At 44.4% G+C, this 21,752-nt stretch overlaps 1 protein-coding gene across 1 annotated transcript; it reads left to right on the forward strand.

Annotated features, from left to right (window-relative positions):
- Positions 1 to 866: 866 nt before the first annotated feature.
- LOC110479079 (pre-B-cell leukemia transcription factor 4) lies at positions 867 to 21,615 on the forward strand. The gene is made up of 9 exons (XM_077787758.1): positions 867 to 1,159; positions 5,138 to 5,211; positions 7,578 to 7,903; positions 9,282 to 9,472; positions 13,804 to 13,939; positions 15,827 to 15,962; positions 18,029 to 18,126; positions 19,558 to 19,644; positions 20,778 to 21,615. Exons 1-9 carry the CDS (start codon positions 939 to 941, stop codon positions 20,868 to 20,870), a joined length of 1,362 nt encoding a protein of 453 aa, XP_077643884.1. The 5' UTR covers positions 867 to 938; the 3' UTR covers positions 20,871 to 21,615.
- The last annotated feature ends 137 nt before the right edge of the window (positions 21,616 to 21,752 follow it).

Raw genomic sequence — 21,752 nt, forward strand, 5'->3', positions numbered from 1 at the left:
TTCCATGACAGTTCTGGGAATTCCCAGGCCTTCTTGGAGTGGAACCAGGTGACTTTTCCCACCTTGGCTGCAGAATTCCTTGGATTAAATTGGATTTTTCCAGATTCTCTGGGATTTTTCCAGGCAAAACTGAGGCTGAGCACCCAAACCTGGAGCACAGCACTTTCTCCAAAATTAGAATTGCTCCCTAATGGGAACTTTAAAGCTTCAATTTCTGCATTTTCCCTTATTTTTACATGTATTCCTTCATTTCCGCCATTGATTCCTTTATTTTTTCTTTTAATTTGTTCATTTTCCCTGTTGATTCCTTTATTTTTCCTTTAATTCCTTCATTTCCCCCTCTGTTTTTATCCCCAAAGATGGGATCAAAGCTCTGCTTTGTTAGGACCCAACCCCGGAACCTCAAAATGACCCAAAACGGGGCTGTGGGCAAAAAAAAAAAATCCCAAATTTTTGGGTGGAAAAAAGGGGAAAATCGGGAGAAATCTGGACACGGGGGCGTGGCCTAACGCTGGGTGGGCGTGGCTAAAGTTGCCATGGCAACGCCGGACGTGATGGGTGGCGTCGACAGGGCGGGAATGGCGGGAAAGGGGGCGTGGCCACAATTGGGCGGGACAATTACCCGGCAGAAGGGGCGTGGTCAGATCGGGGGCGTGGCTACGGCGATGGCGGGAATTCGTCCCACCATGGGGGCGTGGCCACGCTTAACGGCGGGAAGGGCGTCCCCTCAGGAGGGGGCGTGGCCTCCCGTGGGCGCGGCGGGAAGGGGGCGTGGCCAAGATTGGGCGTGACCACAACGGCGGCATCGCGGGGGGGATCGGGGGGGGGGGGGTGGCGCTGTGGCCGCCGGTTCGGCGCGGGTCCTGTGGTGGCTCTGTCGCGATTTATCGCGATTTGTCGCGATTTGTCCCGCCGGCCCCGCGGCTCCAGGCCCGCCCATGGAGGCCGCGCCGCGGCTGATGCCCGGGGTGGCCTTGGCGGGGTCTCTTCCGCCAGCGCCTCCCCCCGCTGCTGGCAGCAGCGGGGACCCGCCACCCTCAGGGCCGCCCTCAGGGCCACCCTCAGGGCCAGCAGCGCGGCCAGCGCAGCACGACACCGGCGATGTCCTGCAGCAGATCATGGCCATCACCGACCAGAGCTTGGATGAGGCCCAGGCCAGGTACGGGGAGGGGACACCGGCAACGGGGGGACCGGGAACACCGGCACGGCCGTGACTCAGCGCGGGGACACCGAGGGGACACCGCGGGGACCCTGAGGGGACCCTGAGGGGACACTGAGGGGACACTGAGGGGACCCTGAGGGGACACTGAGGGGACCCTGAGGGGACACTGAGGGGACACTGAGGGGACCCTGAGGGGACACTGAGGGGACACTGAGGGGACCCTGAGGGGACACTGAGGGAGGAGTTTGGGGGCGAAACTTCCCCGCTGTTCCCGGCTTTCCCGCTCCCCTCAGGCCCCCGCATCCCCGGCTGAGCCTCCCGCTTCTTCCCCGAGTCCTTCCCGCGTTGGGGGCAGTTCTCGGGGATTTTGTCCCATTCCCAGCAGGTTTTGCCTCATTGCCGGGGTGCTTTTACCCCATTGCAAGGGTTTTGCCCCATTCCCAGCGTTTCTGTCCTATTCCCAGCGGATTTCCCCCATTCCCACACGGTTTTGCCCCGTTCCAGGTGGTTTTACCCCATTCCTGGTGTTTTCCTCCAATTCCCAGTGGGTTTTGCCCCATTCCCGGTTGTTTTGCCCCATTCCCAGCAGGTTCTTCCCCATTCCCAGTGTTTTTGCCCCATTCCTGGTGTTTTTGCCCCATTCCCGGTATTTTTACCCCATTCCTGGCGTTTTCCCCCCATTTCCAGTGGGTTTTCCTCATTCCTGGTGTTTCCCTCCCATTTCCAGTGAGTTTTGCCCCATTCCTGATATTTTTACCCCATTCCTGGTGTTTCCCTCCCATTTCCAGTGGGTTTGCCCCATTCCTGGTGTTTTTGCCCCATTCCTGGTGTTTTTGCCCCATTCCCGGTATTTTTACCCCATTCCTGGCGTTTTCCCCCCATTTCCAGTGGGTTTTCCTCATTCCTGGTGTTTCCCTCCCATTTCCAGTGAGTTTTGCCCCATTCCTGATATTTTTACCCCATTCCTGGTGTTTCCCTCCCATTTCCAGTGGGTTTTCCCCATTCCTGGTGTTTTTGCCCCATTCCTGGTGTTTTTGCCCCATTCCCGGTATTTTTACCCCATTCCTGGTGTTTCCCCCCCATTTCCAGTGGGTTTTCCCCATTCCTGGTGTTTTCCCCCCATTTCCAGTGGGTTTTCCCCATTCCTGGTATGTTTACCCCATTCCTGGTGTCTTCCCCCTTTTCCCAGTGAGTTTTCCCCCATTCCCGGCAGGTTCTTCCCCATTCCCATAGTTTTTCCCCCATTCCTGGTGTTTTTGCCCCATTCCCAGTGGGCTTTCTCCCATTCCCATAGTTTTTGCCCCATTCCCAGTGGGTTTTGCCCCATTCCTGGTGTTTTTGCCCCATTCCCAGTATTTTTCCCCCATTCCCGGCAGGTTCTTCCCCATTTCCAGTGGGTTTTGCCCCATTCCCATCGTTTTTCCCCCATTCCCGTTTTTTTTTTTACCTCATTCCCAGCTGCTTTTCCCCCATTCCTGGTGGGTTTTCCTCATTTCCAGTGGTTCTGCCCCATTTCCAGTAGATTTTTTCCAGTTCCCAGGGGTTTTCTCCCATTCCCAGCAGGTTCTTCCCCATTCACTGGGATTTTACCCCAATTCCCAGGGATTTTACCCCATTCCCTGTGGGATTTCCTCCATTCCCCGGGGGTTTTGTCCTATTTCCAGGGATTTCCCCTATTCCCTGTGGGATTTCCCCCGTTCCTGGGAATTCTACCCCATTCCTTTTGGATTTTGTCCCATTTCCAGGGACTTTGCCCCATTCCCTGTGGGATTTTCCCAATTCCCGGGGTTTTTACCCCATTCCCAGCAGTTTTTGGGGTCAGGCAGGACAATCCCAGGCAGAACTGCTGGAAGTGGGGAAAACCTGTTGTGAATGTGGGGAAAAAACCCAGAAATGGGACAAAAATCACTGGGAATGAGGGAAAACCCTCGGGAATTGGGGAAAAAACTCCAGGATTGAAGGAAAAACTTAAGGATTATGGGGAAAATCCCACTGAAAAATGGGGAAAATCCCACTGGGAATGGGGCAAAACCTCCAGGAATGGAGGAAATCCCACAGGGAATTGGAAAAATCCCACAGGGAATTGGAAAAACCCCACTGGGAATGGGGCAAAGAACCCCAGGAATGGGAAAACTGGGGCTGTTTGGGGCTGGAATTTTGGCCAGGATGGGGTGGGACCCCCAGTTTGGGGTAATTTGGAATAAATCCTTCATCCATACCAGGAATTCCTGAATTTTAGGGAAAGTCAGAGCTGGGAATGAGCAGAATTCCAGGATTTTGGCAGGTTCTACATTGCTTAATTAACTGGGGGTAATTAACACTGCATTCGTTGCTGCTCCAGGAGGGAAATGCCTCAAATCCTACAAAAATTGGGGCTTTTTTTGGTGTGTTTTCCCTCATTCCCGCAGTTTTGTGGGAGCTGGGAGTGGTCCCGATTCAGTGAGCTGATAAAAGTCCCCGTTTTTCCTTATCTCGCCCCAAAATTTGGCCCTTTCTGGGTATGGCAGCCCCGAATTCCAGCTGTTTCCATGGATTATTTGAAATTTCGGGAGTTTTCCCTCCAAACCCTCAAAATTTGGGATTCAAGTAATTTTTTGGGTTGTTTTTTGGGATGGAATTGTCAATTTTTCTTGCAAAATTCCATTTTTTTGCCCTTCCCTGGCGTTGTTTTAGGCATTCCCCACGTGCAGCTCCTGTAGGGATTTCTTAAATGTGGATTTCGTGGAATACTGAGGAGAATTTTGGGATATTCAGGATAATTTTGAGTTGGTCAGGAGTTTTAATTCCCATGAAGTGAGGAATGCGCTTTTTTAAAACCCAAATTCTTTCAATATTAACCCAAACCCACCAATCTGCTTCCCAATTTTCCAGCACTTTTCATGGAAAATCCACTTTTATTTCCCCTTGTCTGTGAAGTTTGTTGAATTTGAGATGTTTCCAGCCATTAATTAAGGATTAATTATTAATTTCCTATTAAAAATGCAAATTTTAGGGATTTCCCAAGCCCTTGAAAAGTCACAAAATTGGGAATTTTAACATCCAAGCTCGCAATTTAGGGCGGGAAGCAGACCTGGCAGGGAGGAACTGGGCGGGACTTAATAAATGAATAATTAATGAGTATTAATTATTAATTACTTAATTAGCCAGCGCTGCCTTCGGGGATGTAAATCGAAGGTTTTAGCCCCAAAATGGGGGGGTTTTGGTGGGATTTTCCCCTCACATTCCCAGTTTTTTTGAGGACAATGGAATCGGAGCCGCCTTTGTTCTCCTGCCGTGGCTCCCGTTTTTTTTTTTTTTTTTTTTTTTTTCCCGCCGTTTTTTTTTTTTAGGGCAAAATCCCGAATTTTTGGGCAAAACCCGCGAGGTTCTGAGGGAAAAATTCAAAGGTTTTGAGGGGAAATCCCAGGATCTGGGGCGGGGCTGATGGGGAGCCCCGGATTGGGGAGGTTCGCAGGGCAGGAAAATCGGGATTTGGTGGGAAAATGAGAGAAAAGTGGAATTTTTATGGGTTTTCTGAGGGGAAAAAGAGCTCAAAAGCAGCAAAAAAAGAGAGGATTTTGAGGGCGTTTCCACAGAGGCTTATTCTCGGTGGAATTTAGGCCCAAAGCTTGGAAAACTGGGGAATTTTGGGAATATGTATTCAAAAATCCATGGGATTCAGCTATAAATAGATTTTTCTGAGGTAAAAAAAGGCTCAAAGTAGCAAAAAAAAAGAAATTTTGAGGTGGATTTCACATCCAGTGGATTTCCCCCGTTTTTCTGTGTGGAATTTGGCTCAAAATTCTGGAAAACTAGGAATTTTGCTTCTTCTAGAAAAATGAGATGAAATTTAAAAAAAAAAAAAAAAAATCCACTTTCCTTCAGGTTTTCCCATTTTTCCCAGGATTTTCCTTGCTCACCTGCTCTTCCTGTGACATGATCCCAATTTGGAGTTTTTTTAATGGATTTTGGGGCTGATTTTTCTGTTTTTTGCAGGAAGCATGCCCTGAACTGCCACAGGATGAAGCCGGCCCTGTTCAGCGTCCTCTGTGAAATCAAAGAAAAAACAGGTCTGGATTTCTCCTTTTTGTTCCCATTTTTTCCTCAAATCCCACTTTTTCTTCTCTATTTTCCTAATTTTTTCTCTATTTTTCCTAATTTTTCTTCAAAATTTTTTCTACTTTTCCTCATTTTTTCCCCATTTCCCCATTTTTCCTGATTTTTTCCAATTTTTCCCATTTTCCCTCATTTTTCCTCCGCTTACCATCATATTTCCCTCATTTTTTCTTAATTTGTTCTGTTTCCTCTCATTTTTTTCCCATTTTCCCCAGTTTTCCTCTTTTTTTTCCCAATTTTTCCCATTTCCCCCCCGTTTTCCCTCATTTTCCCCCCCATTTTCTCTAATTTCGTCCCTGCTTTCCCTCATATTAACCCCCACTTTCCCTCATTTCTTCTCTGTTTTCCCTCATTTTTTTCTCTGTTTTCTCTCATTTTCTTCCGTTTTCCCTCATTTTCTCCCTCATTTTTTCCCTGTTTACGCTCATTTTTCCCCCCTTTCTGTCATCTTTCTCTCATTTCTTCCCATTTCCCCATTTTTCCTTTTTTTTTTCAAATTTTTCTCATTTTCCCTCATCCCCATTTTACCCTCTTTTTCTTCCCCATTTTCCTTAATTTTCCCCATTTTCCCCCTTTTCCTAATTTTTTCCTAATTTTCTTTCCCATTTTCCCTCATTTCCCCCCCACATTTTTTTCTTCTGTTCCCCCTCATTTTCTCCCCCCCGTTTTCCCACATTTTTCCCTTTTTTCCTCCTGTTTTCCCACATTTTCCCTCATTTTCTTCCCCATTTCCCCCTCATATTTCCCCCCACTTTCCCTCATTTTCTTCTGTTTTCCCTCATTTTTTCTCATTTTACCTCATTTTCTTCCCTGCTTTTACTCATTTTCTCCCCGCTTTCCCTCATTTTTCCTCCCATTTTCCCACATCTTTCCTTCTGTTTCCCTCATTTCCCCCATTTTCCCACATTTTTCCCTCTTTTTTCCCTGTTTTCCCACATTTTTCCCCTCATTTCCCCCCGTTTTCCCTCATTTTCTCCCACATTTTCCCTCATTTCTCCCCCCATTTCTCCTCATTTCCCCCCCCCGTTTTCCCACATTTTTCCCTCTTTTTCCCTCTTGTTTTCCCACATTTCCCCCCTCATTTCCCCCCCGGTTTTCCGTCATTTTCCCCCATTTTCCCCTCATTTCTCCCCCCATTTTCCCCTTTTCCCCCCGTTTCCCCACATTTTCCCCCCCATTTCCCCCGTTTTCTCTCATTTCCCCTCATTCCTCCCCCTGTTTTCCCCTCTTTTCCCCCCGTTTTCCCCCATTTCCCCTCTTTTTTCCCCCATTTCCCCCCATTTTCCCCTCATTTTCCCCCCGTTTTCCCCCATTTCCCCTCTTTTTTCCCCCATTTCCCCCCATTTTCCCCTCATTTTCCCCCCGTTTTCCCACATTTTCCCCTCTTTTTTCCCCCATTTCCCCCCCATTTTCCCCTCTTTCCCCCCCCCCCGTTTTCCCACATTTTCCACTCTTTTTCCCCCCATTTCCCCCCCGTTTTCTCTCATTTCCCCTCATTCTTCCTCCCGTTTTCCCCTCTTTTCCCCCCCCGTTTCCCCACATTTCTCCCCCATTCCCCCGTTCTCCCCTCATTTCCCCTCACATTTTCCCTCATTTCCCCTCACGTTTTCCCTCATTTCCCCTCATTCCTCTCCCCGTTTTCCCCTCTTTTTCCCCCCGTTTCCCCACATTTCCCCCCCATTCCCCCGTTTTCCCCTCATTTCCCCTCACATTTTCCCTCATTTCCCCATTTTCCCTCGTTTCCCCTCATTCCCCCGTTTTCCCCTCATTTCCCCTCACATTTCCCCTCATTCCCCCGTTTTCCCCTCATTTCCCCTCACATTTTCCCTCATTTCCCTGTTTTCCCTCGTTTCCCCCCATTCCCCCGTTTTCCCCTCATTTCCCCTCACATTTTCCCTCATTTCCCCGTTTTCCCTAATTTCCCCTCATTCCTCCCCCCGTTTTCCCCTCTTTTCCCCACATTTCCCCCCCATTCCCCCGTTTTCCCCTCATTTCCCCTCACATTTTCCCTCATTTCCCCGTTTTCCCTCGTTTCCCCTCATTCCTCCCCCCGTTTTCCCCTCACATTTTCCCTCATTCCCCCGTTTTCCCCTCATTTCCCCTCACATTTCCCCTCATTCCCCCGTTTCCCCTCATTTCCCCTCACGTTTTCCCTCATTCCCCCGTTTTCCCTCGTTTCCCCTCATTCCCCCGTTTCCCCTCATTTCCCCTCACGTTTTCCCTCATTCCCCCGTTTCCCCTCATTTCCCCTCACATTTCCCCTCATTCCCCCGTTTCCCCTCATTTCCCCTCACATTTCCCTCCTCTCCTCGCCCTCCAGCGCTCAGCGTGCGCAGCCTGCCCGAGGCGGACCCGCCGGACGCGCAGCTGCTCCGCCTGGACAACATGCTGCTGGCCGAGGGCGTAGCGGGGCCAGAGCGCGCCCGCGCCCGCCCGGGGAAACCGGGAGAAGCGCCGGGAAAACCGGGAGACGGGCCGGGAAAACCGGGAGACGGGCCGGGAAAAGCCGGAGAAGGGCCCGGAAAAATCGGGATGGGCCCGCCGGGGATTTGTCCCCACGACCACGGCATCGAGCACTCGGACTACCGCGCCAAGCTGGCGCAGATCCGGCAGATCTTCCACTCCGAGCTGGAGAAGTACGACCAGGTGATTGTGAGGGGATTTGGGGGGTTTTGGGGGAATTTTGGGGTGTTTTGTGGGAATTTGGGACACAGTCCCTCCCCCAGTCCCTCCCAGTCCCTCCCAGTCCCTCCCAGTCCCTCCCAGTTCCCTCCCAATCCATCCCAGCCCCTCCCAGTCCATCCCAGTCCCCCCCAGTTCCCTCCCAGTCCCTCCCAGTTCCCTCCCAGTCCATCCCAGTCCCCCCAGTCCCTCCCAGTTCCCTCCCAGTCCCTCCCAGTCCCTCCCAGTCCCTCCTAGTCCCTCCCAGTCCCTCCCAATTCCCCCCCAGTTCCCTCCCAGTTCCCTCCCAGTCTCTCCCAGTTCTCTCCCAGTCCATCCCAGTCCCCCCCAGTTCCCTCCCAGTCCCTCCCAGTCCCCCCCAGTTCCCTCCCAGTCCCTCCCAGTTCCCTCCCAGTTCCTCCCAGTCCCCCCCAGTTCCCTCCCAGTCCCTCCCAGTTCCCTCCCAGTTCCCTCCCAGTTCCCTCCCAGTCCATCCCAGTCCCTCCCAGTCCATCCCAGTCCATCCCAGTCCATCCCAGTCCCTCCCAGTCCCTCCCAGTTCCCTCCCAGTTCCCTCCCAGTCCCCCCCAGTTCCCTCCCAGTCCCCCCCAGTTCCCTCCCAGTCCATCCCAGTCCCTCCCAGTCCCCTCCCAGTTCCTCCCAGTCCCTCCCAGTTCCCCCCCAGTTCCCTCCCAGTTCCTTCCCAGTCCCTCCCAGTCCCCCCAGTCCCTCCCAGTTCCCTCCCAGTTCCCTCCCAGTCTCTCCCAGTTCTCTCCCAGTCCATCCCAGTCCCTCCCAGTTCCCTCCCAGTCCCTCCCAGTTCCCTCCCAGTTCCCTCCCAGTCCATCCCAGTCCCTCCCAGTCCATCCCAGTCCATCCCAGTCCATCCAGTCCCTCCCAGTCCCCTCCCAGTTCCTCCCAGTTACCTCCCAGTCCTTCCCAGTCCCTCCCAGTCCCCCCAGTCCATCCCAGTCCCATCCCAGTTCCTTCCCAGTCCCTCCCAGTCCATCCCAGTCCATTTTTTTTTTTAATTTTGGGGGTTTTGTGACAATTTTGGGGTTTTTTGGGGGGTGGTTTTGTGGGCTCTCAGTGTTTTTGTGGGAATTTGGGGTGGTTTTTGTGGGAATTTCAGGGGTTTTCCATGCTTTTGTGGGAATTTTGGGGGTTTTGGGTATTTTTGTGGGAATTTGGGGGTGTTTTTGTGGGGATTTTGGAGATTTTTGGGCTGTTTCTATGGGAATTTTGTGAGTGTTTTTGTGGGAATATTTTGCAGTATTTTTGTGGGAATTTTGGGCTGTTTCTGTGGGAATTCCTTTCCCGTATTTTCCCCCCCTAATTCCCCCGTTTTTTTCCCCCGTGCCAGGCGTGCAGCGAGTTCACCACGCACGTGCTGAACCTGCTGCGGGAGCAGAGCCGCACGCGGCCGATCGCGCCCAAGGAGATCGAGCGCATGGTGGGCGTCATCCACGGCAAGTTCAGCTCCATCCAGGTGCAGCTCAAGCAGAGCACCTGCGAGGCCGTCATGATCCTCAGGTCCCGCTTCCTCGACGCCAGGTGAGACAATTAGGGGGAAAATTCCTCAAACAGGTGGAAAAATATGGGTATTTCATGGAAAAATACGGATATTTTCGGGTGGGTGTCAACCACAGCAAGCTCAGCTCAAGCAGAGCAATTGCGAGGCCGTCATGATCCTCAGGTCCCGCTTCCTCGATGCCAGGTGAAAGAATTTTGGGAGAAAAATCCTCAAACAGGTGGAAAAATATGGGTATTTCATGGAAAAATGTGTATATTTTATGGAAAAATAGGGGTATTTCCTGGAAAAATACGGATATTTTTGGGTGGGTGTCAAGCACAATAAGCTCATCTCAAGCAGAGCACCTGCGAGGCCGTCATGATCCTCAGGTCCCGCTTCCTCAACGCCAGGTGAGAGAATTTTGGGAGAAAATTCCTCAAACAAGTGGAAAAATATGGGTATTTCATGGAAAAATGTGTATATTTCATGGAAAAATAGGGTTATTTCATGGAAAAATACGGATATTTTCGGGTGGGTGTCAACCACAGCAAGCTGAGCTCAAGCAGAGCACCTGCGAGGCTGTCATGATCCTCAGGTCCTGGTTCCTCGACGCCAGGTGAGAGAATTTGGGGGAAAATTTCTCAAACAGGTGGAAAAATATGGGTATTTCATGGAAAAATGTGGATATTTAATGGAAAAATACGGGTATTTCATGGAAAAACTTGGATATTTTTGGGTGGGTGACATCCACAGCAAGCTCAGCTCAAGCAGAACACCTGCGAGGCCATCATGATCCTCAGGTCCCACTTCCTCGACGCCAGGTGAGAGAATTTGGGGGAAAATTCCTCAAACAGGTGGAAAAATATGGGTATTTCATGGAAAAATGTGTATATTTCATGGAAAAATAGGGATATTTTCGGGTGGGTGTCAACCACAGCAAGCTCAGCTCAAGCAGAGCACCTGCAAGGCCATTGTGATCCTCAGGTCCTGCTTCCTCGACACCAGGTGAGAGAATTTTGGGAGAAAATTCCTCAAACAAGTGGAAAAATATGGGTATTTCATGGCAAAACTTGGATATTTTTGGGTGAGTAACATCCATGGAAAGTTAAGCTCAAGCAGAGCACCTGCGAGGCTGTCATGATCCTCAGGTCCCGCTTCCTCGACGCCAGGTGAGAGAATTTTGGGACAAAACTCCTCAAACAAGTGGAAAAATATGGGTATTTCATGGAAAAATGTGTATATTTCATTGAAAAATAGGGTTATTTCATGGGAAAATACGGATATTTTCGGGTGGGTGTCAACCACAGCAAGCTCAGCTCAAGCAGAGCACCTGCGAGGCCGTCATGATCCTCAGGTCCCGCTTCCTCGACACCAGGTGAGAGAATTTTGGGGGAAAATTCCTCCCATGTGTGGAAAAATATGGATATTTCATGTAAAAATGTGTATATTTCATGGAAAAATGTGGGTATTTCATGGCAAAACTTGGGTATTTTTGGGTGAGTGACATCCATGGAAAGTTAAGCTCAAGCAGAGCACCTGCAAGGCCATTGTGATCCTCAGGTCCTGGTTCCTTGACGCCAGGTGAGGCAATTTTGGGGAAAAATTCCTCCCGTGTGTGGAAAATAAGGATATTTAATGGAAAAATGCGGATAATTTTTGGAAAACGTGGATATTTCATGGTGAATGTGGATATTTCATGGAGAAATGTGGACATTTCATGGAAAAATGTGGACATTTCATGGAAAAATACGGGTATTTCATGGAAAAATATGGGTATTTTGTGGAAAAACTTTATTTCCCATTTTTAGCCTCCACACCCCTATTTTATCCCAAATATTTGGCTTTATTTCTTATTTTTGCCTTCCAAGCCCATGTTTTATCCCAAGGAAATGGCTTTATTTCCCATTTAACCCTAAATAAAAGGCTTTATTTCCCATTTTTGCCCTCCAGACTCCTGTTTTATCCCAAATAAATGGCTTTACTTCCCATTTTATCCCAAATAAATTGATTTATTACCCATTTTTGCCCTCCAGACTCCCGTTTTATCCCAAATAAATGGCTTTACTTCCTATTTCTTCCCTCCAAACCCATGTTTTACTCCAAATAAATGGCTTTATTTCCCATTTTATCCCAAATAAATGGCTTTATTTCCCATTTTTGCCCCACAAACCCATGTTTTACCCCAAATAAATGGCTTTATTTCCCATTTTTGCCCTCCAAACCCATGTTTCACCCCAAATAAATGGCTTTATTTCCCATTTTTCCCCTCCAAACCCCCAATTTATCCCAAATAAATGAATTTATTTCCTATTTTTCATCTCTAAACCCCCATTTAACCCCAAATAAATTGGTTTATTTCCCATTTTTGCCCTCCAAACCCGTGTTTCACCCCAAACAAATGACTTTATGTCCCATTTAACCCCAAATAAATGGCTTTATTTCCCATTTTTGCCCACAAACCCATGTTTTACCCCAAATAAATGGCTTTATTTCCCATTTTTGCCCTCCAAACCCGTGTTTTACCCCAAACAAATGGGTTTACTTCCCATTTTATCCCAAATAAATGGCTTTATTTCCCATTTTTGCCCTCCAAACCCGTGTTTTACCCCAAACAAATGGCTTTACTTCCCATTTAACCCCAAATAAATGGCTTTATTTCCCATTTTTGCCCTCCAAACCCGTGTTTTACTCCAAACAAATGGGTTTACTTCCCATTTTATCCCAAATAAATGGCTTTATTTCCCATTTTTCCCCTCCAAACCCCCAATTTATCCCAAATAAATGAATTTATTTCCCATTTTTGCCCTGCAAACCCATGTTTTACCCCAAATAAATGGCTTTATTTCCCATTTTTGCCCTCCAAACCCACGTTTTACCCCAACTAAATGGCTTTATTTCCCATTTTATCCCAAATAAATGGCTTTATTTCCCATTTTTGCCCTCCAAACCCACGTTTTACCCCAAATAAATGGCTTTATTTCCCATTTTTGCCCTCCAAACCCGTGTTTCACCCCAAACAAATGACTTTATGTCCCATTTAACCCCAAATAAATGGCTTTATTTCCCATTTTTGCCCACAAACCCATGTTTTACCCCAAATAAATGGCTTTATTTCCCATTTTTGCCCTCCAAACCCGTGTTTTACCCCAAACAAATGGCTTTACTTCCCATTTAACCCCAAATAAATGGCTTTATTTCCCATTTTTGCCCACAAACCCATGTTTTACCCCAAATAAATGGCTTTATTTCCCATTTTTGCCCCACAAACCCGTGTTTTACCCCAAATAAATGGCTTTATTTCCCATTTTATCCCAAATAAATGGCTTTATTTCCCATTTTTGCCCTCCAAACCCGTGTTTTACCCCAAATAAATGGCTTTATTTCCCATTTTTGCCCCACAAACCCATGTTTTACCCCAAATAAATGGCTTTCTTTCCCATTTTTGCCCTCCAAACCCATGTTTCACCCCAACTAAATGGCTTTATTTCCCATTTTTCCCCTCCAAACCCCCAATTTATCCCAAATAAATGAATTTATTTCCCATTTTTACCCTCCAAACCCATGTTTCACCCCAAATAAATGGCTTTATTTCCCATTTTTGCCCTCCAAACCCATGTTTCACCCCAACTAAATGGCTTTATTTCCCATTTTTGCCCTGCAAACCCCCAATTTATCCTGAATAAATGAATTTATTTCCCATTTTTCATCTCTAAACCCCCATTTAACCCCAAATAAATGGCTTTATTTCCCATTTTTGCCCTCCAAACCCGTGTTTTACCCCAAACAAATGGCTTTACTTCCCATTTTATCCCAAATAAATGGCTTTATTTCCCATTTTTACTTTCCAAACCCATGTTTCACCCCAAACAAATGGCTTTATTTCCCATTTTTGCCCTCCAAACCCACGTTTTACCCCAACTAAATGGCTTTATTTCCCATTTTTGCCCTCCAAACCCACGTTTTACCCCAAACAAATGGCTTTATTTCCCATTTTTGCCCTCCAAACCCACGTTTTACCCCAAACAAATGACTTTATTTCCCATTTAACCCCAAATAAATGGCTTTATTTCCCATTTTTGCCCCACAAACCCATGTTTTACCCCAAATAAATGGCTTTATTTCCCATTTTTGCCCTCCAAACCCACGTTTTACCCCAAACAAATGGCTTTATTTCCCATTTTTGCCCTCCAAACCCACGTTTTACCCCAAACAAATGGCTTTATTTCCCATTTTTGCCCTGCAAACCCACGTTTTACCCCAACTAAATGGCTTTATTTCCCATTTTTGCCCTCCAAACCCGTGTTTTACCCCAAACAAATGGCTTTCTTTCCCGTTTGACCCCCAATAAATGGATTTTTCCTGTGCCCCGCAGGCGGAAGCGGCGCAATTTCAGCAAGCAGGCCACCGAGGTGCTGAACGAGTATTTCTACTCCCACCTCAGCAACCCCTACCCCAGCGAGGAGGCCAAGGAGGAGCTGGCCCGGAGGGGCGGCATCACCGTCTCCCAGGTGGGACATCCCGCCATTTCGGGGGAAATTCACGGGATTTCGGGAAATTTCTGGGATTTCGGCGGAAATTCACAGGATTTTAGGGGCCAATTCGTAGGGTTTTGGGACAAATTCCTGAAATTTTAGAACCAGTTCCTGGGATTTTGGGGGAAATTCCTGGGATTTCAGAACCAGTTCTTGGGATTTTGGGGGAAATTCCTGGGATTTCAGAACCAGTTCCTGGGATTTTGGGGGAAATTCCTGGGATTTCAGAACCAATTTCTGGGATTTTGAGGGAAATTTCTGGGATTTTTGGAACGATTTTCTGAGATTTTGGGGGAAATTCCCAGGGTTTTAGGGCCAAATTCATAGGGTTTTGGGATAAATTCCTGAAATTTCAGAACCAGTTCCTGGGATTTTGGGGGAAATTCCTGGGATTTCAGAACCAGTTCTTGGGATTTTGGGGGAAATTCTTGGGATTTCAGAACCAGTTCCTGGGATTTTGGGGGAAATTCCTGGGATTTCAGAACCAGTTCCTGGGATTTTGGGGGAAATTCCTGGGATTTCAGAACCACTTCCTGGGATTTTGGGGGAAATTCCTGGGATTTCAGAACCAGTTCCTGGGATTTTGGGGGAAATTCCTGGGATTTCAGAACCAATTTCTGGGATTTTGGGGGAAATTCCTGGGATTTCAGAACCAATTTCTGGGATTTTGGGGGAAATTCCTGGGATTTCAGAACCAATTTCTGGGATTTTGAGGGAAATTTCTGGGATTTTTGGAACGATTTTCTGAGATTTTGGGGGAAATTCACAGGGTTTTAGGGCCAAATTCATAGGATTTTGGGATAAATTCCTGAAATTTCAGAACAAGTTCCTGAGATTTTGGGGGAAATTCCTGGGATTTCAGAACCAGTTCCTGGGATTTTGGGGGAAATTCCTGGGATTTCAGAACCAGTTCCTGGGATTTTGGGGGAAATTCCTGGGATTTCAGAACCAGTTCCTGGGATTTTGGGGGAAATTCCTGGAATTTCAGAACCAATTTCTGGGGTTTTTGGGGAAATTCCTGGGATTTAGGGAAATTACTGGGATTTTGGGGCAAATTTCTGGGATTTGGGGAAATTTCTGGGATTTCGGGGCAAATTCCTGGGACTTTGGGGGAAATTCCTGGGATTTGGGGAAATTTCTGGGATTTTGGGGGAAATTCTAGGAATTTCAGAGAAATTCCGGATTTTTGGGGCAAGTTTCTGCAATTTTGGGGTAAATTCCTGGGATTTGGGGCATTTCCTGGGATTTTGGACCAAATGTTCCAGATTTTGGGGGAAATCAAGATTTTGGGACAAATTCCTGGAATTTTCAGGCCAATTTTTTTTTTATTCTAGGGCAAAATTCTGGGATTTTGGACCAAATTTCTCAGATTTTGGGGAAAATCTCCAGGATTTTGGGGCAAGTTCCTGGAATTTTCAGGCCAAATTTTTTTGTTTCTGGGGCAAATTTCTGGGATTTTGGGGCAAATTTCTGGGATTTGAGGCAAATTCCTGAGATTATGGGGGAAATTTTTGGGCTTCTGGGGCAAATTCCTGGTATTCTGGGACAAATCCTTGGGATTTTGGGGTAATTCCTGGGATTTTGGGGCGATTCCTGGAATAGGTAATTTTTTTTTTATTTTGGGAGGAATATCTGGGATTTTGGGCCAAATTTCTGGGATTTAGGAGGAAATTTCTGGTATTTTGGGGCAAGTTCCCGGAATTTTCAGGCCAAATTTTTTTTGATTCTGGGGTAAATTTCTGGGATTTTACGGCCATTTCCTGGGATTTTTGGACCAAATGTTCCAGATTTTGGGGGAAATCTCCAGGATTTTGGGGCAAATTCCTGGAATTTTGGGAAGAATCCCTGGAATTCCCTGCCCAGGTGTCCAACTGGTTCGGGAACAAGCGCATCCGCTACAAGAAGAACATGGGCAAGTTCCAGGAGGAGGCCAACATCTACGCGGCCCGGGGCGCGGCGGAGGGGCCGCGGGGCCCCGCCCCCTGCTCGCCCAATTCCGGTGAGAGGCGCTAATTAACCCACGCTAATTAACGAGCTGCAGTTCTGGCTCCTGGGACCATGATTTTACCTTTTTATTTGGGTTTATTTGGGTTTAATTCGGTTTAATTGGGTTTATTTTGTTTAATTAGGTTGATTTTGGCTACCAGGGCCCCACCCCCTGCTCACCCAAGTCCAGTGAGAATCACTAATTAACCCGGGCTAATTAACGAGCTGCGGTTCTGGCTCCTGGGACCATGATTTTACCTTTTTATTTGGGTTTAATTTGGTTTATTTTGTTTAATTCGGTTGATTTTGGCTACCAGGGCCCCGCCCCCTGCTCACCCAATTCCGGTGAGAGGCGCTAATTAACCCACGCTAATTAACGAGCTGCGGTTCTGGCTCCTGGGAGCAGTGTTTGACCTTTTTATTTGGGTTTAATTTGGTTTAATTGGGTTTATTTTGTTTAATTCGGTTGATTTTGGCTACCAGGGCCCCGCCCCCTGCTCGCCCAATTCCGGTGAGAGGCGCTAATTAACCCGGCCTAATTAACGAGCTGCGGTTCTGGCTCCTGGGACCATGATTTTACCTTTTTATTTGGGTTTATTTGGGTTTAATTCGGTTTATTTTGGTTTATTTTGTTTAATTTGGTTGATTTTGGCTACCAGGGCCTCACCCCCTGCTCACCCAAGTCCAGTGAGAATCACTAATTAACCCGGGCTAATTAACGAGCTGCGGTTCTGGCTCCTGGGACCATGATTTTACCTTTTTATTTGGGTTTATTTGGGTTTAATTCGGTTTATTTTGTTTAATTCGGTTGATTTTGGCTACCAGGGCCCCACCCCCTGCTCGCCCAATTCCGGTGAGAGGCGCTAATTAACCCACGCTAATTAACGAGCTGCGGTTCTGGCTCCTGGGACCATGATTTTACCTTTTTATTTGGGTTTAATTTGGTTTATTTTGTTTAATTCGGTTGATTTTGGCTACCAGGGCCCCGCCCCCTGCTCGCCCAATTCCGGTGAGAGGCGCTAATTAACCCACGCTAATTAACGAGCTGCGGTTCTGGCTCCTGGGACCATGATTTTACCTTTTTATTTGGGTTTATTTGGGTTTAATTTGGTTTATTTTGTTTAATTAGGTTGATTTTGGCTACCAGGGCCCCGCCCCCTGCTCGCCCAATTCCGGTGAGAGGCGCTAATTAACCCGGGCTAATTAACGAGCTGCGGTTCTGGCTCCTGGGACCATGATTTTACCTTTTTATTTGGGTTTATTTGGGTTTAATTCGGTTTAATTTGGTTTATTTTGTTTAATTCGGTTGATTTTGGCTACCAGGGCCCCGCCCCCTGCTCGCCCAATTCCGGTGAGAATCACTAATTAACCCGGGCTAATTAACGAGCTGCAGTTCTGCCTGCTGGGAGCATGATTTTACCTTTTAATTTGGATTTAATTAACTTTATTTTTATTTAATTTGATTTATTTTGGCTACCAGGGCCCCGCCCCCTGCTCACCCAACTCCAGTGAGAGGGGCTGGGCAATTCCTAATTAACCCAGGCTAATTAATGAGCTGCTGGAAGCACTGTGGGGTTTACATTTAATTTCATTTCATTCACTCTTAATTTACATTTTATTTACTTTTTATTTCCTTTTAATTTAATTATTTTATTTTAATTATTTTAATTCTTTTATTATTGAATTTATTGCAGTTTAATGCAATTTTATTTCCACTTTTGAGTCATATTTTTATAGACTTTTATGTCCATTTATTTATTTATATTTCCATTTTTATTCCTTTTCTAATTTCTATTCCCATTTATTTTTTATTTCCTTTGATCTACTTTCCCATCCATTTCTTTATTTTCATTCCCATTTATTTCCTTTCATTTTATTCCATTTTATTTCATTTTTCTTTCTATTTTACTCCCTTTATTATTCCATTTTATTCTCTTTTAAAATCCCTTTTATTCCCATTTTTTATTCCATTTATTCCCCTTTTTATCTCACCTGAAGAACCATTCTAGGCGGGTTTGTCACGCATTAAAATTCTTTATTTTAATTGAATTTTTTTGGGTTTTTTTGGTGTTTTTTCAGCTTCCTCTGGGTCTTTTAAGATGACAAATTCTGGGGATTCCTTCCTCAACCTGCAGCCCTTGAATTCCTACCAGAGCCCTCCCAACGCGCAGAGCCAGGTGAGGAAAAATGGGAAAAAATCCAAATTTCTGCCCTGGATCCCAGAGGAATCCGTTCCTTCCGATTCCTCCTGCAATTTTCAGGGCTGTTTAAAGGTTTGGGGTTCTTTAAATTTCTGCTTTTACTGAAAATCTGAAATTCCTCTTGGGATGAGGAGGGAAGTTCTCACTGAAAATCCAAAATTCTCAGTGGAATTCCCACTGAAATTCCTGTTGGGATTAGGAGGGAAATTCTTGGTAAAATTCCAATTGGAAATCCAAAATTTCTCTCTGAAATTCCCACTGAAAATCCAAAATTCCCACTGAAATTCCTGTTGGGATGAGAAGGGAAATTCTCACTGAAATTCCAAAATTCTCAGTGAAATTCCCAGTAAAAATCCTAAATTCTCACTGAAATTCCTACTGAAAATCCAAAATTTCACTGAAATTCCCAGTGAAATTCCCAGTGAAATTCCTGTAGGGATTAGGAGGGAAATTCTCACTGAAATTCCCACTGAAAATCCAAAATTTCACTGAAATTCCCAGTGAAATTCCTGTTGGGATTAGGAGAGAAATTCTTGGTAAACTTCCAATTGGAAATCCAGAATTCTCTCTGAAATTCCCACTGAAAATCCAAAATTTCACTGAAATTCCCACTGAAAATCCAAAATTTCACTGAAATTCCTGTAGGGGTTAGGACTGAAATTCTTAAATAAATTCTGAAATTCTTTGTAAAATTCCTATTAAAATTCCCAGTGAAATTCTTGTTGGAATTAGGAATTTAATTCTGAAATTCTCAGTGAAATTTCCATTGAAAAATCTGAAATTCCTGTTGAGATTAGCAGTGAAATTCTTCATTAAATTCTTAAATTCTTTCTGAAATTCCCACTAAAAATTTGAAATTCTTATTGGAATTAGGAGTGAAATTCCTAATTAATTCTTAAATTCCTAAGGAAATTCTTATTAAAGTTCTCAGTGGATCCCTCCTGAAATTCTGAAATTATCTCCAAAATTCTCAGGGAAATTCTAAAAATTCCCACCAAAATTCCAAAATTCTCTCTGAAATTCCCAGCAAATTGAATTGTTATTTAATTATTATTTATTCTATTATTTAAGCAATCTTATTTATTATTATTAAATCCATAAATTCCCTACTCTCACTTGAAATTTCCAGTGAAATTCCCACAAAAATTCTTATTAAAAAATCTTTTTATTAAACCCATAAATTCCCTTCTCTCACTTGAAATTCCCACTGAAATTTTGATTAAAATTCCCTTGAAATGTCAATTAAAATTCCCAATTTTTTTTTACCAAATTCTCAGATTCCTCCTCTCACTCCGACTCTTTATTCCCATGGAAATTGTGAGTGAAAATTCCCATTTCGGGCATTCCGGGCTGGTTTTTTTCAGCTTTTTTTCCCTTTTTTTTATATTTTTTTTTGGGATTTTGCAGCTGGATTCCCTGCACCACGTCCTGCAGCACTCAGGGAGGTTTGAGCCCCTCGTGGGGAGCCCTTTGTACTCCACGCAGCGCCTGGAGGTGACTCAGTTTTATTCTGGTTTATTCTCATTATTTCCCATAAATTGTATTTTCTCCATTCGTTTTCATTCTTATTTTTAATTAATTTTAATTTTTATTTTGATTTTTTAATTATTTCCCTCAACACGGCTGATGTTGGGATGGAGAAAAAGCCGGAAAAACTAAATTTAATTGGTCAACTTCTAAATTTTTAAATTTAAATTTTTAAACATTAGTTTAAATTTTTCAACCTTTTACCATATTTAATGTTGTTATTAATATTGCTATATTTACTATATACAAATGTAACATTTAATAGATATCGTTAATAGAAATGTAAATATTTGAATATATTTTATATTTAATCTGGATTAAAATGAAACAATATAAATTATTATATTAAATTATTGTATAATTTCTATAAATTATTCATATATTATATACCATAGAAAACTATAAAATTGTATAAAATTATTGTATAATTATTATCGGTTTATATTAAGGAACATTATATTATTATTACAAATTTTACATTTATGTATAATATAGATTATATATATATTTGAGTTTACACATTTACATATAATATATATTATATATATGTTTTTATGCATTTATGTAAAATATATATTACATATTTATGTATTTATATATTTGTGTATAATATATACTACATTTATATGTATTTATACATTTATGTCCAATATATATTACACATATATGTATTATATATGCATATTTTTATTTCTATTATAAAGAACTGTTATATTACTATTATTATACATGAAATTCATTAAAGTACATACATTTAGACTTAAATGCAGAAATCACAAACATACACTTAATAACACGTTTTAAAATATATTTGACATTAACATTACACATGAAATAAAAATATAAATTTATTGTATTTATAGAAAATTAATATATAAAAACCTTATATTATATGAGTATAAAATTATATTTATATTAAATTATAAATCAAAGGAGCAGGAGGTTTTTTGGGATATCAATTTCCTTTTAAAACCACCCTGACATCCAAACTCACAGAGCCTTGTTATAGATAATTTCTTGACGATTTATTGCCAATTACGATTAATTAATTAATTTTGATTTAATTAAACATTAATTAATTATGATTTAATGTCCCTCAGGCCAACAGCAGCTGGCAGGACGCCGCCACCCCCTCCTCCATCACCTCCCCCGCCGCAGACCCCGGCAGCGTCAACTCCGATGCCTCCAATTAAAGAGATTTTGGGACCTTTTGAGAGGAGAGAGGTCAATTAATGTTAATTAATTAATATCGCTCTCGGGCCGATGGAATTATTGACTCGCAATGAATGAATTACCTCAGAACAAGCCAATAGATTGTGATGGCAGCGCCACCTCTACCTCTCAGCGCCGACTCGGAATTATTTATAATTTCATTTCGCCTCAGAAAATTCAGGTTTTTTAAGGAAAAACTTTGGATTTTACACGAAAAACCTGAAGAAGGGAAAAAAAAAAAAAAAAAAAAAGTCTTGGCGTTCATCTCTTGTTTTACAGCGGAAGAAAATGGATTTATTTTTGTTTCCGTCCGGTTTTTTACGCTGGGATTTCTGTTCTTGGTGAATAGTTCCAGTTAAACACCCCATATTGTAATTGGATGTTCTCTGTATTGTAATTTTCTATAGGAAATTCATTTTTTTTTAACTAATTTATCTCATTAATGGGAACATTGCTTTACTAAACTTCTCACTGGACGTCACACGCAGGTTGGACCTTCCCTGGTGTCATTCCGAGGGATTTAATATCAGGAAAATTCCATGGCTTTACTTTTTCTGATGAAAAAGTACAAAAATCGAATGAAAACCCCCAAATTCACCACAAAACAGCCGAACCACAGGATTTCCCCATGGGAATTCCAGGGGGTTTGTGCCGTTCTGGTGCTGTGCTCAGAGGCCGCCCGTTTCAGTTGAGATTTTATCAAAGAAAATAAACTTCCAAAGCCTTTTTTTTTTTTTTTTTCCTTTTTCTCCCCACTTTTCCTCTGGTTTTTATTTCTCTCAGGTTTGGGCTCGGTGGGCGCGAGGTTCGTGAGGGGCGGGAAAAGGGCGGGAAGATTGTGAAGGGAGGGAAAAGGGCGGGAA

The sequence above is a fragment of the Lonchura striata genome, chromosome 21 (genome assembly GCF_046129695.1).
Source record: "Lonchura striata isolate bLonStr1 chromosome 21, bLonStr1.mat, whole genome shotgun sequence".
In the NCBI taxonomy this organism is placed as follows: domain Eukaryota; kingdom Metazoa; phylum Chordata; class Aves; order Passeriformes; family Estrildidae; genus Lonchura; species Lonchura striata.

What these genes read in the sequence shown, in the direction of transcription:
- LOC110479079 (XM_077787758.1), top strand. Translation starts at nt 939, where the DNA reads ATGGAGGCCGCGCCGCGGCTGATGCCCGGGGTGGCCTTGGCGGGGTCT. An exon ending in CCCCTGCTCGCCCAATTCCG is followed by an intron (nt 15,963 to 18,028) that starts GTGAGAGGCGCT and finishes GTGTTTTTTCAG; the next exon opens with CTTCCTCTGGGTCTTTTAAG. An exon ending in CTCCCAACGCGCAGAGCCAG is followed by an intron (nt 18,127 to 19,557) that starts GTGAGGAAAAAT and finishes GGGATTTTGCAG; the next exon opens with CTGGATTCCCTGCACCACGT.